The 18478-nt window shown below is 34.8% G+C and overlaps 1 protein-coding gene across 3 annotated transcripts in view; it reads left to right on the top strand.

Annotated features, from left to right (window-relative positions):
• ESYT2 (extended synaptotagmin 2) overlaps positions 1-18478 on the top strand; it is an 80569-nt gene that overhangs the window by 49864 nt on the left and 12227 nt on the right. The window contains exons 7-15 of one of the 3 annotated variants that reach the window (XM_084510021.1): positions 108-163; positions 6118-6238; positions 6819-6995; positions 7422-7504; positions 8853-8901; positions 9621-9710; positions 10017-10112; positions 13027-13128; positions 17598-17660. In XM_084510021.1, coding sequence (XP_084366147.1) covers positions 108-163; positions 6118-6238; positions 6819-6995; positions 7422-7504; positions 8853-8901; positions 9621-9710; positions 10017-10112; positions 13027-13128; positions 17598-17660 — 837 coding nt within the window. The remainder of the gene's footprint in view (positions 1-107; positions 164-6117; positions 6239-6818; positions 6996-7421; positions 7505-8852; positions 8902-9620; positions 9711-10016; positions 10113-13026; positions 13129-17597; positions 17661-18478) is intronic. The other 2 variants (XM_084510022.1, XM_084510023.1) reach the window with 2 other exon arrangements.

The following is an 18478-nucleotide window of genomic DNA, read 5'->3' as shown; positions in this document are numbered from 1 at the left end:
TCTTTAGTCATCAGATTCATTTCCTCAGTGTTGTGAATTCTAAGTCGCTTTTCTGTTTCTTTTTCTTTTCCTTTTTTTTTTTTTTATTTTTCCTCTGTAATTCACAGCTTTTAGAAATTAACTGGACTGGACTGACCAATCTTCTGGATGTTCCAGGGCTGAAGTGAGTATATATAAAGCAGTATTTGATACTTCATTCCCCCCATCCCCAGCCCCCATAAAGCCATAATAAAACCAAGCTAAATCATTTTAGGTTGAATGTCTCTGATCAGTTATCTTTTAATTTAGAATTAAGCAAAATTGCTCAATATGGAAAAGGTAATGATAATGCGTGTAAGTAAATGTATGTCAGAAGTATATCTAGCAGATCTTGCTAAAAATATTTTGAAAAGATAGTTCTTAATCTGCTTTTTTTTAGTGTTCTCAGCCTTTGCAGACTTCCAGATTCTTGTGAATATCCTGTGTGCCATCTCCTAGGACAGCAGAAAGATAAAGAGCCTTATTTTTCAGGCTAGAGTGTTCGTAATATCTTGGCTTATGACTTTGTATGCCAATAAATCTCTAGTTGCTTGTGTAAAGATAGTAAGAAATACCTTAAGAGTGTGATAAAGTTAAATAAACTTTCTAATCTTTTTGTGTGCTTAAAGATTTCAATTTATTATGTGAGGATCAAATGGAATAGCAGAAACGTTGACCATATATAGTTAGGGAAAATGCTTGGCTTATTCAGAGCTTTTCAAAATACTAAATGGTAAAACCACAAAGGAAAAAGCAGAAGTAGAGGGGAAAACCATTCTTTTTAAATTATTTTTTAGCATTGCAATAACTGTCAAAGTTGTAATAGTTACTCGAGGGCTTTTTAATATTGAGGCAGTGGCTAAGGGGATAATAAATGAATCTGATACACACTTGGGTTTTGCGACTAGCCCTTTTATTCGATCCCAGACTCTCAAGAGTTAGCAGATTCCAGATTTATTTTGATCGTCTCAAACCAAGAGATGGAATTTAGGTATTAAATTAATCCTGCAGTGCTCAGTTGCATGACTGAAGTGGTTCCTGCTTTGCTGAGACATGGGAGGCCGTTGCATGGAATCCCAGTTGAGCAGCTTGAAATTAGAACTTGTATGAAGTAGGTTAATGGCTGCAAGGATCGCTTATGTTTCAAGCCTGCTTAACACTGCCTCTGAGGAAAGAGGTTTTCTTGACGAGTGAGAAAATGGCTTCCAAAATACAGCTCCTGAGTAATAATTTGCTCTTTTGAGGTAACACTAATAAATTTACATTTAGTACTTAAGCTTACAAGGCTCTTGAGATTCATACCATGCCTGACAGGAAACACGAAAACCTCAAATGTAAACAAAGTCTCATTAAGTGTCTCAAGTTTACGGTTTCCACAGCAACTAAGCTTGGCCACATATGTGTATAATAGGGCCGTCTAGATGTGGTATGGTTCCTATAGTAACCGTAACTGGGGTGACTCATGCTCTGCCTTGCCACTAGATTTCTTCAGTGCTGTATTTGTTTTTCTTATCTGTATGGATAGGCTGTATATTTGGGTATGACAGCTTGACATACTGTTGTTATAAACAGTGATGAACACGAGATGGGTGCTGCCACAGGTACCTTTCACGTCCTGTGGCTGCTGGCTACACATTACTTACTTGTACTTTGTAAATGTCTCCTACTAAATGAATTTGATGCAGTTGCTGCTGGAAGCTTGGTAACAACTTCCATTGTTCTTTCTATACAACTCCATGAGGAAAAGGACAAGAATATAATTCATATTCTGTTGTTAGTATAGCTCACAAGAGGAGTCAAATTCAAGTCTCTGTACGAGGAGGATCCAGGTTGTGTGAATACTCAAGTCACATCAGGAGGGGATGTGGAGGACAGGAAGATGAATTCTATTATGGCTGGTTGAGATATACTAAAAGTACTCTGTGCAATCAGATCTGTGCCATTTCTGCACTATGAGTAGAAGACAATACAGTAAGAAAATACACAGCTGCCTTTTCTGCCCCTAAAAATTAGAGAGCTCTAACTAGAGAGTAATATAACTGAGTAGGTAACTGCTTGTTATTTTTCTGCAGTGAAGCTGAGTTTTTGAAGACGCTGTAATAAACTGCCTCAAGCATTTTACTTTTCTATTGTTTTCATGAACTGAAAAAATAATTGTACTAAGTACCAACAACTGAAACAGTTTAAGACTATGTAATTAACCAAGAACTTTTACATCAACATAAAGATTTAAATAGATAAAACTGTCTCTATTGCTTGACCATTAATTTGCCTCTCTTTTCCATAGGTCACACTTCTTAGTTTAAGTAATGAAATAATAAAAAAATATATATTATTTTTACCTTGTATTTATAAAGAATGATTTTCAACTGCGAGTATCCCACTTGGCTAATATTTGGTTAGATAAGTTTTAAACATCTGGAAAGTGTCATGTTGCTATTTAAAATTCACTTAATTCATAATTTACAAGCTTCAGTGTTCTTTTTCAGGATGTTCTGTGTTTTAAAGAGTGAGTATCTACTACCTCGTATGAGTCCAGTTTCTCTCTGTAAAATTCTGTGAAATTCCATGAATGCCAGTTCATTTTTCATATTAATTTCTCTGATGTTTTAGCAAAATTCAAGTGTTCATGTTGGGACAACACTGTGAGACCGACCTTCAGAATCCCAGAGTGGGAGTTTGGTCCTAGCAGAAATGATTGTCTTTTTGTCTTATTTAGGGAGGCCTTCAGTAGCTCCCTTTCAACACGAATTAATCTCTGATCCTTTTGCTAGGCTGGGATAGGTATATTTATGTCTGTAGCTTATTTCATAATGTATGTGATCAAAACTATTTACAAGAACACAACAACTTTTCTTTCAAGGTAGCTTTGGTACCATTGCCTGCTTGTTGTTCTCTGACCTGGGTCATGTAGAATGATTAATCGAAAAAACTGTCTTCGGGCATGCACTTTACTGAATGTAAAGGCAGAGCTTTCTCTTCTTATTGGGTAGGCAAACTAACAAAAGCAGGAACAAAGTTTCTGATGTTTGATAGCTATCTGTTGGAGACTTGTAATCAGATTTGTATTTTGAAAAGTATGCTTGTTGTTGGTGTAGCTACCGTCACCTCAGCTTTTCCTTTTTCCTTTTTTTTTTTTTTTTTTTTGTCTTCTTTCAGTTTTAAGACTGTTTGAGATGTTTATCTTAAAACTTTGAGTCAACCCTAACAAAATAATGGGAGCTGTCTTCTCGGCTCGTCAGAGAATGTTTGGCATTCATAACTTGAAAACAAGACATTCGGCAAAACTGAACTGAGGAAGTTTGAAAAGCACCACGTGTTACAGTGACAACTAAAGGAAGCTATTTATTTTCAAAAATATGATTATCTTGTGGTAGTTGTTTTAAGAAATACTGAAACTGTAAATCTGTAGGGATTAGCATTCCCGTAGAATAAAAGTCTTTGTAAATATGACCGGATAAACTCTGCAAGAAGGGAAAGGGAATGAAGACTTCTATCTAGGACAAATTTAAACAAATTAAATTTAACAAATTAACTTGAGAAGAAACTTTGCCTATATGTAATGTATTAGCATCATCCACTGACACTTTCAGAGAATAAACATGTGCCTGGGTAGCCCTGTCTTGATGTAACCTTGAGTTTCCTCTGTTCCTGTTGTACTGGATGCCATTAAAAAGCTAGCAAATGGATTTACAGTAGATGTGTTTAAGAAAACTGGTGTCACAGATCTAAGTGACCAGTAAATGTTTTTTATGAAAACTCTTGCTCCCCTCTACCTCCCCCAAAATCAACTTTTTATACAACCTAAAGATTTGTAAGCAAATAAATTAAGTAGTCTGTTATAGTCAATTCACTGAATGTAAAGCGACTGTCTATAGGAGTTGGCCAAATGACATACTGGCTCTTCTAAAAGACATTGGTACTGGCAGTTGCATCAGTAGCGTTGTTTTTTTCCAGTCAACAGTAATGTTACATTTTGAGGTCAATAGCAAGTTTTCTTCCCTTCAGGCTGTTCTTCAATACTATTCTTTTTTTTTTTTATTTTTTTTTATTTTTAGTAATATTCCTAGCAAATCCTGTTCTGTTACAGTTTAGCACTCAGAGCTAAGATGGTAAGTATTTGAGGTTAACTGGTAATACTCCACCCATTACTGTAATCACAGGCTCCAGTTGTTGTCACACCATTATGCCTTCACTTTCCTATGTTTTATTTGAAGGCTGAAACCTCTCATTATGGGCAAAAATTGCTCAAGAATCTTGTTTTCATCTTTTTTTTTTTTTTTTTTTGTAGAAATTCTGCATAGCACATCTCAGATCTTTTGTTTAGCTCGTGACCAACCATCTAATGAAGATAAATTTTCACTTAGGAGTTTGAACTGCTTCACTGCTGCAGAAGTTTCAGTGAAGTATTTTAGTGAGAGAGATTTCACGCAGACAGCTCCCTTGTGTGTTTACCCGTATAAACTAGAAACCAGGCTGCTGCGTATGAGTTAAGTGAAAAGTGCAGCTTCACAGGCTGTAATCCTGAGTTGTCCTCGCCCATTCTAGTGGGTATATTTGTGGTGAGGAAGGGCCACCAAGGGGAGGCATGCTCTACAGGTTGCAAGTCTCTGACATGAAAAAAATATAAAATGGGCCAGGTTGTATTTAATGGGTTAATTCTGGTACCCTTCTCTACCATAATGTTTTTATTTATTGTTATCTGGTAAATTTTCTCCCAAAATGAAAAATGTAACATATATTACTTATAATGTAATGTACATTTATTATATATACACTGTATAAATGTGCTAGCTGCTTGAGTCAGAACTACTCTCAGCTGCAGGTTCAGTCATAGAAAAGCTTCACAAGGTGATTACTTACAAGTGCTTAATCTGAAAAAATGCATGCAGTAATCAAACATATTATCTGCATCTGAATTTCATAAAGACTGTAAAAGGAGAATCTTAAAGGAAGTGTACTTAGGTGGAGAACTCATTTATCCCTGGAACATTTTCACCCGCTTTAGCAAGAGTGCACCTGCAGTTCAGAACACCTCGAGTACTTTTCATCATTTTCTCTCTGAGCCTTTCTAGATACTGCCAGCCTCTCCCTGAATCCTCGTCTTCAGTGAATTATTCCGCTCCTATTCTGTCTTCTGCCAGTGTAGGCAGTGCAGCTAATCAGGGGTGTTTGTCTGACAACGTCCAGATCTGTTCTCAGTTCAGACCCAAACTGGGTGAACCCTTGGCTTAGGAAATGTTAGGAGGTTGGGTTATTTAGTGATTCATTACCACTATGATTGTACCGCCACTCCCTTTTTACGAGCACAAAACCTGTTTTACTTCCCTAGGCTATATTTTACTTGTCCACAGAGCATGCTTCCTTTGTGTTTCTGTTTAAATGACAGTTCTTCTAGCTCCAGAGGACAACTTGCTTCATAACAATACAGCAGCAGTTAGCCAAACTTTCAGGGACAGTTAAGTCATTACTGAAATATAAAAGTAGGTTAACAGTTAACATCTGCTTGGTTATATGCAATGCAGGCAAGAAGACTTATGCAATAGCCCTTTACCCTGGGTGGCTTTGAAAAGGCGAGGGGGAACTTGGGAGAACTTTTATATTCCCGTCCTTGGTTTGTGTTATTCACATATCAGCTGCTTCCACCTGGTGGCCATTTTGGCAAGAATACTTTATTAAAAAAACGAAAAAGTTTAAAAAAAAGTTTTTAAGAATAGATTTGGTTTCTACACCCCTCAAGAAGGGCAAATATTTGTCCATTTAGGTTGTTAAGCAGCAAAAGATATAAGTGGTAGCTGTTAACAAATTGCAATGCTATGAGGATGTAGAGATTAGTTTTCTGTTCTGCATTGTTTTCCCTCAAGACATGTTTACCTTATTCTAAAAGTGGCAATAAATACTCTTAGCTTCTAAACGTGATTAGAAAGTCTACATTAATACTTAGATTTATTTCAGTGGGTTTTTTATCCCTTAAAAAAAGGGATCTCAAGTGTTAATATGGTTTTCTATAAAGTTTCATGCTTGAGCTGCCTCAGTATGTTAGTGTGACATAGTGTGTTTAATTCCCATGAAGTAACTGAGTATTGTTTTCTCCAACAGTGGCTTATCGGATACAATAATATTGGATATAATATCCAACTACCTGGTCCTCCCAAATAGAATTACTGTTCCCCTTGTCAGTGAAGTGCAGATTGCTCAGTTGCGGTTTCCTATTCCAAAGGTATGTATGTTTCTGTTAATAGTAATAGTTTGGCATTTAATTTTTTTGTTGTAGTAATTGTCTGAGGTATGTACATCCATATGAATTTCTAATATTTTTTATTGCAGTAGTAGAGGTTACAATGAATCTGTTCGCTTTAAATAACCCCATTTATAAATAATTTTATGGTGTTTGATAATAACACTGAGAAGGACTTTTTTTGTTTTGTTATCTTTCACATATTACCTGTAAAGCATAGTTCAACTGTGTGGATTAAAAATTATGTAACATGTTTTATATTATTACTGCAAAATGTGCTTTTTACTTGAAAACTGTTACTACTTAGTGCTACTCTGTTCCAGTAGCATGGCATTTCTTGATATAATTGGTATATTTCAGATTACTGATGACAATTTATTTTTTCTTCAAGAATTTCTCTGAGTCTTAGGTGTTTTGTGTGATATCTCTTGATCCACTGTGTGTCCAAACCAAGTTTCATCTTAAGGAAACTGCATTGGAAATTATGAAACATACATTACATGAACTGTCATGGCATGGAAACTTTCAGATTACCACATAAACTCATCCTTTCCTTTTTCAGGGTGTTCTAAGGATACACTTTATTGAAGCTCAGGACCTGGAGGGTAAAGATACCTACCTAAAAGGGATTGTTAAAGGAAAGTCAGATCCTTATGGAATCATCCGTGTAGGCAACCAGATTTTCCAAAGCAAGGTCATCAAAGAAAATCTCAATCCAAAATGGAATGAAGTTTATGAGGTATAATCAATAGAAATGTGTTTCACATTTTGTAATGTGGTCGTCTAAAATTTCTTTTACTAAAGAAAATACTCTGGAGACTTTCTTGAGGAAGTTTTTGATGTTTCCTTCTAAAAGTCCAAAGTTCTTTAACAAACAGCAATTCTCCATTGATGTATGTGACTTTGTCTAGACTTAGCAACAGTAATTCTGAAAAGTTGTCCCCTAATACCAACGTGAACAGGAAAAAAAAAAAAAAAAACAAAAACACACCTGAAAAGCTCTTACGCTTGCTCAACTCATAAAATCACATATTTTTAAAGTTTTTGCTTGTTGATATGTGTTAATACACAAAGACACTGCTGTTTCGGTGTTTTATTGTTACTGTGCCATTTGACAAAGCCAGTTAGTTTTACCATAGACAATGCTGTCTTACTCTACTTCCAGGCCTTAGTATATGAACATCCAGGACAGGAGCTAGAGATTGAGCTCTTTGATGAAGATCCAGATAAAGATGACTTCCTTGGAAGGTAAATGTTATGGAGAAAATGCGTGTACATAGTGAAAAGAGATTAAATATTTTGATGTAACTTTTTTTTTCAATTTTTTTAAATTTTATTGCACTTGTATTTCTGCTGTGTTACTGCATTTATAAATTACTTTTCAAATTTTGCTATTAAGTAGTTTCCTAATTCCTTGGACTCTACATGTAATGAAAACAAATTTGTATTAAAATATGCTGTGTGTATTTATACACATATGTATGTTTTCATATTCATCTAAATAAATTAAGGTAAGTGTTGTGGATACCCAGAAAAGGGTGTTTTGATTTTTTATGAATTGTACTGTACCTGCTTTAATATTCTTAAGCTAGCATTGAATCTTAAAATACATTAACTTCATCTGAAGAAATAATTATAAATGTGTATTTTCCTCATGAGAGTATTTTTTTAATTGGCTAGCTCAGTTTATTTTTCCTCTACGAGGTGATCTTAGCAATTTGGTTAAAGAAAAAGTATTGCTATAATGCTTTCGCAAACATTACTCACTCTTAGATTCCATAGGCCTACGTTTAGTGTTTACCCATAAGCATTTCAGGGTTTTAGTCAGCTTCTTTCACCAGTAATTTGTCAACTTTATTTCTTGCAGAGTTTTGGAGCTTCCCATTGTTGCTTTCCATACAGAGTAGAACTCCCTTATCTTTCCAGCTCCTTCTCTCTTAACAGGAGCAACAGTACCTACTTCTCTTCTCATTTAAGTAAAGAAGTAGGTAGTACTAAGGCTTCTTTTCTTTGCACTTCCCTAATCTTACATTGAAGTGGTGGGGGGGAAGAGTGGCAACTTGATCATAATGTGTATACTAGTACTAGTAAAACAAAAGGCAAGACAAATATTCATACACCAGCATGCATTTGTCTGCAGTATTTAATTTTTAGCAGATTCCCTGGTACACTTTTGGTTTGTGCAAACCAAACCAAATTGTCTCTGTCAGACAATTCTAAAGCATGAATTTGGTCATAACGTATGTCCAGGGGCTAATTCCAGTGGGTAGTTTGGATGTGGTCATGGTTTTGAGAGCTTAGTCATATGTGTATGAACCATATTTTGCCAGTTGCCCTCATAGCTACAAAATGGGCTCTAGTACAGGCATATTTTCTATCATCCTGCATTCCATCCTGGCTCAGACAGTTTCTCTCTACTTTTTTCTCTCTTAGGGGCTAAAAGAATAGTATTGTTTTGATCTTTTGCTATCAGTGGAAACCTGGATACTCAGCAAGCACAGGGTGGGGGTTGAGCTCTGTGTTAGACTTTTTGCTTCTTGTCTAAAGCACTTTTTTGTTTGTTTTGTTGTTGTTGTTTGTTTTCTTTTTTTCCTAGTTTGATGATAGATTTAATTGAAGTTGAAAAGGAACGACTTCTAGATGAGGTAAGTGTTGGGTAAGTTATGGTTTAAAAAAAACAAAACAAAACAAAAAGCAAACAAAAAAAATGCAACAAAACATGTTGTACATTTAGTTGTTCTCACATTTTTTCCTGAAGATAGTTCCTGAATAATCTTAACGATAGTAAAATATTATTGATGAATAATGCAGTGGTTTAAAGGATAGCTGAACTGTTGAATGAAGCCCTTCTTCTTCTGCCATTGAGTTTTAAGCTCACTAGTATGTGAATGCAAAAAATGGTGACTTAAGTATTTGGTAAGGGATTTTTCTTCCATGATAATAGTTATTTGCCTGGATTAACTACTTTTAGACTTTAATTAAACTAATGTAGAGGAAAGTGGAAGTTTTATCCTACAATAAACAGCAATGTTATTAGTGATGTTATGTATTAGTTTGTATTTGTAGAACAGCTTTAAAGAACTCAAAGAATTCTCTTGATGTTTTAAAAATGCCTTCACAGGACAACATAGAGGTCTGCATCGGTGGTTTTGTATGACAGAACTGAATAGTTATACATTGTCGTAAAATTTAGTGTGATACAGGACATTTTAAACAATATATTAGATCTTTTTAGTTTATACAAATTCCAGCTCTAATAGATCTCTAGTGTGTTCTAAAATTTCCTAAATTTCCTGAAGAGCCGATTGCAGTTATGTATTTCTCTGGTGTCAGATTATTTCACACTACTTTGCTTAACTTTTAGTGGTTTACTTTGGATGAAGTGTCCAAAGGAAAATTGCATTTAAAACTGGAGTGGCTCACATTGATGCCAACGGCAGAAAACCTAGACAAGGTATTGAAAGAACACATTAATTTTCTCCTAATCTTCCCTCCCCCCCTCCCTTTTTTTGTGTGTGTGCACATTTTAATATGTAAGTGATTTAATTCTTTAGCTGTAGCGAATTTGGATAAACCTCTAACTTTATTCCAAGCTGTCTGTCTTTAGAGATCTCAAATGAGTCATACCTGTCAACGTACTTCTGTAGCATGGGATTTTTAAAATGCTTTTTCCTTCTTTTTCTTTTCTCTTAATGTTACGGTTTGAGAATATCAGCCAACATTTCTCAGTATGGTTACTCACAGTATGGTTTTTATTTAGGTGCTAACTAGCATTAGAGCTGATAAAGACCAAGCCAATGATGGACTTTCTTCTGCATTACTTATTCTCTATTTGGACTCAGCAAGAAACCTGCCTGTAAGTTATATTCTCATGGATGCCCTTTTCTCATAGGTATCTCTTGCTTACTTCCAGCATGTCTTGCTTGGTAGTATGGCACACTGCTTCACTAACACACCTTAAGCTATGTGTTCTATTCTTTCTCTTTTTTTCAAAATGTGTAATGTAAGGTCCATATTTCTAGTAGTATGGTAATATATTTATATAATTAATAAAACATTACTCTTAAATCAGTGTGATTTTTTCTTTAAAGAATGCTCCTTTCCTGGACTTGAAAGGCTGCATGTTTTTATTATGCAGTGTTTTCCATAAATAGTATGGGATCAGCATGGGGAATTATAAGAACTAACTGGGAAAAGGCCTACTTCCTTGAATTCAGGTAAACTTGCTTGCTTTGGTTTAGGATATCTGTGGTAGATTTGAAGGAAATGAAGTCCTCAACATGAAATTTATGGCGTGCGGTTGATGTTACAGTGGCAGAATATTTGTATGAGATTTCTGTCAGGTTGGCGTTTGGAGTAATGTTTATTTGCCTGTGTAAAACGCACATAAAACATGTTTCTGTCGTTATATGGATTATACTATGGCAGTGTGAAGTAATTTGTCTGTGGTGAGCACAAACTGTATTTAGTTTATTTCAGGTTAGCAGTGTTCTGTTCATGGTTGAAATTATGGCAGTAATAAAGTAAACCCCACCATAAATAGATAGAGGAAGCACTGAATTTTTCCATTTTTTAGCATTGCTATTAGGTGAGAAATTTTGGGAGTCATGGCTAAAATACTAATCAAAGATGGAAGTTTTCAGGCCTCATATTTTTTTTGCATTTTGCAAATTTGTCCACTCACCTTAAATTTCAGTTAAAATAAAATACTGCATTGAAGTGTAACAAATCGAATCACAGTAGCCTGAACAATTTACATCACTGACTAGTGATTTCATTTAGTAAATAGTCTGTTCTAGCATGTACAGAGCAGTGCTTGAAAGAAGTATTATGGGAGATTTTAAAAGCTAAAGAGATGTACCTCATTTGGAATAGTCCTGTATTATCTTCTTAACCTCACTGTATTGAATTTGGGGGAACTCCATAAATTAGCAGAGAGAGTAAAATTACTCTAATACAGAGTAAAAATAAATAGAATAGAATTATGGCATGCTTAATATTAGTTTCATAATACTGCAACACACAAAAATGTGTCTGCCTTCTGTTTTGTGTGCTAGATTAAATTGAACCCACGTCTTTATTTTTTTGTTAAACTACTGGATTTTACTTAAATGAAGCTCTAAAAGTTTGTTAAAATACACTGAAGCCTCTTAATTAAAAAGGAATAATTTATAGTTCTCTCATCCACCATCTCCTAACAATCCCCTAAGTTTTTCCTTACAATCTTGCTTTTCTGTTTTACAATAGTTTATCTAGGAAATATGTAGAGGCTTTGTCATAAGTTTTGGTTTGTTCCCTTCCTATTTTTCTATTTTTTCTATTTTTCTATTTGTTCCTTTCCTATTTTTCCTAGCATTGTCTCCCTCCCTTACAGAGGTTAAGCTGCAAACTTCATGTTTTACCTACTTTTGGAGATGGTATTTTTGTTTCAGTGTTTCAATCAGTACTTCTGATCAGTAGATCTCTAAACTCTAGGGCATGGAAAGGGGAAGGAAGTTCCTTGCCCAAAGCTGACTACTTAGCTACAGAATCCCAAATTTCTTATTGCTATTTTGTTTACGGTATAGCATTGCATGGGTAGTGTTGGGGAATAAGGATGGTCATAGCATGGAACCCGTTTATCACTTTTTTTTTTCCTGTTCTGCCAGCCCATAAAAGTAGTTGCTACAAATAACTCAGTATTTAATTGCAAGTCATTCTCTGTCCAGTAATGTGCTAAAGAATATGATAGAAACTAGCATTGAACACTTGAAAATTCCACGCTTACAACAATAATAAATACAATACTGTTTTAAATTCAAATTGTCCAGGAACAGATAGGAAAAGGCATTACAATTGGGTTGGAGGGAAAATACCATGGGAGGACAGCTTCTTGTGGCAGGACTGAAAGGATTTTTATAGATTCTGTAATGACAATAATTAGATCATGTAAGGGAATTCCTACACAAAATACAGAAAATTATAGTGAATACAGCTCTTTTTATGTCCATTTGATTGCGATATGGAACAACAATTACAAGATTAAACATAGGCTAAACAGGCTAGCTTCTCAAGTTGTGTTCATATTCATTGATAGGGTTGCTGTAGTGTAATAGTAAAATTGCTTTTTTTGGATTGTTTATATTTATGGGGAACAAAAGGTTAAAAGACAACAAAGTCTCACTTAGAACTATGCTATTTATTAATAGTTTTGAAGACTTGTCCACAGCTTTTATGATAAAAATGAAATATTTTCTGGATGAATAAGAACTTTTTATTGCCTTCAAAACGGATTTTTTTTAAGTTATTGCTGATCACTGATACATTTTAGATTTAGCATCAGCCTTATTGTGTTTGAGTTACAGTGGATCCCTATCAGACTTTTTTTTTTTTTTTCACAAATGCATTGTAGTTGTGAGCTTGTGAGCATTAGGATGATTTATCAGAAATATGTTTTATGTGAAATAGAAATGGTTTAGAAGTCAGGTCTCTAAACTTAGTTGGAACTGCCATATAAATCCAAACTACCAAGAATAAACCAGGAAAGTTGTGTTAATATATTTCAATAATTAATTAATAAAAAAGCAAAAAAAAATATCAAGTTGCCGTGCTACAGAAAGTTGTTTAACTGTTGAAACCGTTCATAATGACAAATATTTTTGTTATCTGCTGTTTTCTCTGGAATCCTTTGACTGTCTTCTTTAACTTTCTTGTGTAGTAAAGCTGCTTATGCATTCATTCTGCCACAATCCCATCACTCTGCTTTCTCCTTCCATTTCCATCTTCCTAAGAGTATCTACGAGGGAAACTTTGGGTGTGGATACTTAAAAGAGAGGAGAGCATCGGGACTAGTCTTTTGTGAAAACACTACCTCACTCTATAGAGCACTATTTGTGAGTTCTCTGGTGTTATTTGTATTGTACCTTTTATCTGCCAGAGTGTGTATTAGTGCTACTAAAGCCACTCACTCTAGTGGATTGAGAGCATGCAATTTGTTTTGCTGCATGGTTTCAACAAGTGTGCATTGTTTTTTTTGTGCTATTTTTCTTGCATTTTAAAGGCTATTTAAATTTCATTGATCAGCATATCATTGGGTAAGTAATTAACCTTTCATGATAAAAACCCAAGATAAGTTTGTTGTAAAAGCTTTTACATTTAACTTAAATTGGTGATTCATTGAGAAACAAAATGCATACTATACTAGTATGCTGTGTGCTGGCAATTGTTGGCTTTTATTGTAAAGGAAAGAAAATGTAATAAATACTACAGCCAGCATCTCAGAATCTTTAATGGTGATGCACTCAACATTTCTAAGAACTTGCAACCTTTCCACACAGGTTCAAGTATTGAGCTAAAAATGGGTGTGATTCTTTGTGCATCCCAAACTATAAATTCCCTTGTAAATTCTGTTTCACTCCATGATGCTCCTTGTTTTGCAAATTCCCAAGCTCCTTTTTTTTTTTCTTTTCTTTTTTTTTCTCCAAATTAGTCTGTAGTCAGGAAAATCCAGGCTAGGGAGAACCAAAAGTTAATATTTTTGCTTTAATTTAGTGATAGGAGATTATTGTAAACTAATGAGCCTCTGAATACTTACACCTAAGTCTGTAAACACAACCTTGGTATTCCCAGAAAGAATAGGAGTTTGTTCAGAATAAGAACTCTTTTGCCAGGGAGGTTGTTATGCCACTGCAGATTGTGCAGATTTAATTTGTAGATGGCTGCTTTTCATTCGTATCATAAACTTTGATTTGAAAACATTCTTCCTCCTTCTCCCTCCAATAAACCAACAAAACCAAATCATTTTCTTGGTCTTTTCAGTTAGTTTCTTTGTAGGGATTCATTTTCCAGTATCAAAAAACTTTGCATCTACTAACCAAATCGAATAAAATTTAATGACTAAGATACACAGTTCTTAATCATAGATACTTATATTTTTGGAGAAACACGTGTAATTTATTGGTGTCATAAGGATTCAAACCACATACTGCATGGTTTAGTTCTCTTGGTGCTAAAACTGATTAGTTGCTGTTTTAATTATAAAAACTATAGATATATCATTTAAAAAAAAAAAAGTTTGATAAAAGTGTCGACTTGATGTCATTGTTAGAACATTTCATCTAGATATGACAGCACCTAATGAGACACAGGACAAAACTTTCCAAATCCATGAAGCTATTTGCAAGTCAGGGTGGAACTGTTTTAAGATAGTTATGTTTGGGTTTTCTCCAACAACACTGTCAGCTGGCTTGTTCTGCAGTTGCTGTTGGGTACCAGTCTTGCAGCAAGCAAAGGGACAATTTATGGCTGGAAGGTGGGAGAGAGGAGAGGACTGTCATAGCCTAGAGATAACAGTTGTAGAACTGCCCATCATTTTAAATGTCTTATGCACACACCTCTAAGTTCAGGTATCTAACTGACATGTCTGAGTTATTTTGGGGGGTTGTGGATGTGTTTGGTGGCTGTTAAAAAGGGCTTTTACTTCATTTGCAGGGGAGGAACAAACAAAGCCCTGAATGCTCAGATTCTTTCTGGTTGTTTTTATTGACTGCTGGAAACCTAGATTCATGGCACCTAATTCAGACGTTTACCCATCTAAATTTGATTTATCTTAAGGATTATGAACTGTGCTCTTAGTATAATTTCCAGAAGTACATAATACTAGTTTTATGATATATTGTCATATATATACATATTAATTTAGTGTGTATATATATATAACATCTAAATTATCTGTATTTTAAATCAGCTCTTCCAGGTCAGTCACTGTCTTCTGGTTATCAGCTGAGAGATTTAGAAACTTCTAAAGCACCATTCGAAGCCCAAGAAAAAAGTTAGTGAGTTAGCATAAGTAATGAGTTGCATACCACAGCGTATCAAAATAGCATTTGGCTTAATAATAAAACAGCTTGTTAGGTGCCATATAACTTATGGCCTTGCTATACTAGGATTTACTGCAAAAGTCATTAGCCATTAGAGAGTACTAACCAGAAGTTGGATTTATTTCATTGTGTTAGTTGTCAGTATTACTCTTGGATAACTGTCCCCTTTTCATGTAACTCAGAGATGCTCAGAACCATAGCAAGACAACTTTGTAATCCAAGACAAGACCTTTCCTTTTTTTTTATTGAATACTCCAATTTCTTCTCCTAGTCTCCTCCCTCCCAGCCTTTCAGCCACCTTCCTCATGGACCTGCAGCTCCTTCCCTTGAAACCCGAAGTCTGGCTTAAACATATTTGCCCCAGCTGGTATCCCTGTTGGCCTTCCTTGCTATGATTCCAGAGGAACTGAGACTTGTGCAATAGCCAGGAATCACTGGTTGCCTACCTTTATAATTGATGACAGAGGTTTGTTTTGGGCTTTTAAAACCCCTTGGAACAATAACATAGGGGAAAAACTGTGTATTGCATTTGCAGGTAAAATGCAAGGGAAGGATGGCCAGTAAGTTTGAGGGGCAGTTTATAAATTAAAATGATACTGATGATCTGCACGTATGATCTGAAAAATTAGGTGCTTTTCAAAAGAGGACATGTTATCCCATATTAACATGGGATAAGAAGGGCTGTCTGACAGGAATAGATCTGTAGTCATGCTGTATCATGTTGTTACAAAACATAAATACCATCTTGACTATAGAATGGAGTGTAGCCTCGCCTCTAAGATGTGTGGACTAATCCTTCTGTTCTGCTTTGACATTAGTAAGGCCCTGATTTTGGACACAGCTATTGAGGATGGAGACCAACTAAAATGAATCTGGAGGGCAGCAGTGATGATAATGAGTAAGCTAGAAAACATGACCAGCAGAGAAAGAATAACAAGAATGCGCTGAGCCTTAGGAGAAAAAAATGAGGAAGGAAAGGACACAAGACTGCTGCAGAGAGTTTTTCATGTTCATCAAAGAACAAAAAGCTTAAATTCCAGCAAGGAACATACCAGTAGGGCTTTAAAAAGCCTTTGAATGATAAGGAGAGTTAAACGTTTTGATCAATGTGTCTGGGGATATTGTGCAGTATCTGTGTTTGAAGGTCTTAAGTACAATAATCTTAGACCCTAACATATCTAAATAAGTACTTTTGGAAGACTGCTTAATTTTATTTTACACACACACACAAAAATATTTATTTATTTGTTTAAAAAAGCCAAGCTTCTTCCTCCCCCCCCCAGTTTCATTATATTGTATGTTCCTTCTGAAACAGAAATGTCAAAACTGAATGCTAGGAATCTTGTCACACAGGCTGGCCAATATATGGATGTGACATCCCCAAAGAAAATGTAAAAAAAAAAAATATTTCTGCATGAAGCTTAAAATCTTTTTTCAATTTTTAGTCCCTTCTAAGTTTGTATTTCATGAAAGCATTTCTTTTGGCAGAGCATTAATTATCTTGTTTTCTGTTCATCATCCAGCATGTTTACAAAAGCCACTATGCAATTATTTTTTTTGCCATATATTGCAGCTTTAAAGCAGAATTCTCCCTTTAAATAGAAATATGTGCTTGTAAAAAAGCCAGACATAAGTATCCTGCTGTGAAATAGGTTTTATGTCAAAAATATATTTCCTGAAATTACCTCTTTTGCATCGAATGCTATCAAAAATTTTCCATCCTATTTTTGTAATTTACACGTGTCACTTAAAGAACAATCTATTGTTAGTAAAATAAAATGCAAAACTTTGCTTAGTTAATGGAAAACAGTCAGGTGTTTTGTTTTGTTTGAACTATATCAGTTCAAACTCCTCCTGTTAGTTACTTGCATGTCTTTAACTGAGTAAAGTATATTTATTTCTAGACAGCATGCAGTCTTTTATATCATTCATCTGGTTAAGAGTCTCAAACAACTAAATTTTTTATAATAATCTATGTCTTGTTAATACTTCGAGCATAGTAATTCCTCCTACAAAAGCGTTCCTTCACATAACCATTTGATTTACCACAGTAGCTTCTATGTTGGGAAAATATATGCAGCCAAATTTTAAAAAGGTTAATATAGAAGGTAGTGCTTAGGACAGCAAGCTCTCAATACAATCCGTTTTATGAAGGTTCTTTATTACTATAAAAGAGCTGATAAGGAGAGCTGATAAGAACTGATAAGTGTATTGAAAGGATGTACCTCAGTTTAAAAGCAGAATACAAACATTCAGAGAGGATATGGGGGAAAAAAAGCTTTGTCCATTTTTATTTATTTATTTTTGTTTGTTTGTTTTAGTGATCCCATCATTGTTTTGTTTGAAAGATTTGTGTGGTCTTTTTTTTTTTTTTTTTTTTTTTGGTCCTATGTTTTCATGTAATAATTAATTAACCTAATGAAATTGCTTCATTGCATGACTTTACTAACCCTTCCTGTGTTCATTCTCTCCTGACTTAAAAGCATAATCCATTAGAATTTAACCCTGATGGCTTGAAGAAGGCTGCTGTTCAGAAAGCCCTAAAGGTAAAACTAATATAGTTGTCCATTTAAGGTCACAACAGTAATTGGAAGTGCACAAATGCCTGCAACACTTTCCTTGCAACAGTGAATGGAATTTCTTATGCCAGATCTGTATTTAGTGCAATTCAGTTTTATTTACCATCTGATTTCAAGAAATGGTCAAGATGCTGGTAAAATTCTATGGTGTGTGGTAATCTGAATTTTAAATCAGTCAAGTAGAGCATTGGCTGCTTTAGAAGACCAAAATAAATTAATCCTGAGAACTAGTGTGAAGAAATATTTAAAGAACAAAGCCGACATGAAAGCTAAGACATCTTTTACATACTGATACTTTACTGCTCAACTCTGAATGACTAGCCAACAAAATCAATGTCTTACGTATTTTTGAATTAATCATTTTTCTGTTAGATGTTTTTGGAAGCTTTTACATCTTTTATATGAAAGCTGAATAAATTCAGCCCAGCCTTTTGATATGGAAGACTTCATGTTGACTGGCAAACTTGGAAGGCACAAACCAAGTTCTCAGCTGGAGGAACTTGGACAATAGGCAGGCTATAGTAGACTGAATATCCTGTCAACAGCAAAGTGGCAGATGTTAGGGGTGTGTTACTGTCTATTTAGCATGCATTATTATTATTTATATTTATGTATGAGAATAAGCAACAGGGTCTTTTTGCAAACTAGTGAAGTTTCTTCATTTTATGAAAAAAGGGAGCTTTAGACACCTTTTTATGGGTGAAGAAAAAATGAAACAAATTTCTCTTACCATTTTTCCCACCGTCAGCTGGAATGTAATCTGACTTTCTTTGTATTCCTTAGAC

The sequence above is a fragment of the Aythya ferina genome (genome assembly GCF_964211825.1).
Source record: "Aythya ferina genome assembly, chromosome: 2".
Classification (NCBI taxonomy): Eukaryota; Metazoa; Chordata; class Aves; order Anseriformes; family Anatidae; genus Aythya; species Aythya ferina.
Note: the sequence above shows the minus strand (reverse complement) of the source record. Positions and strands in the feature narration are given on the sequence as shown.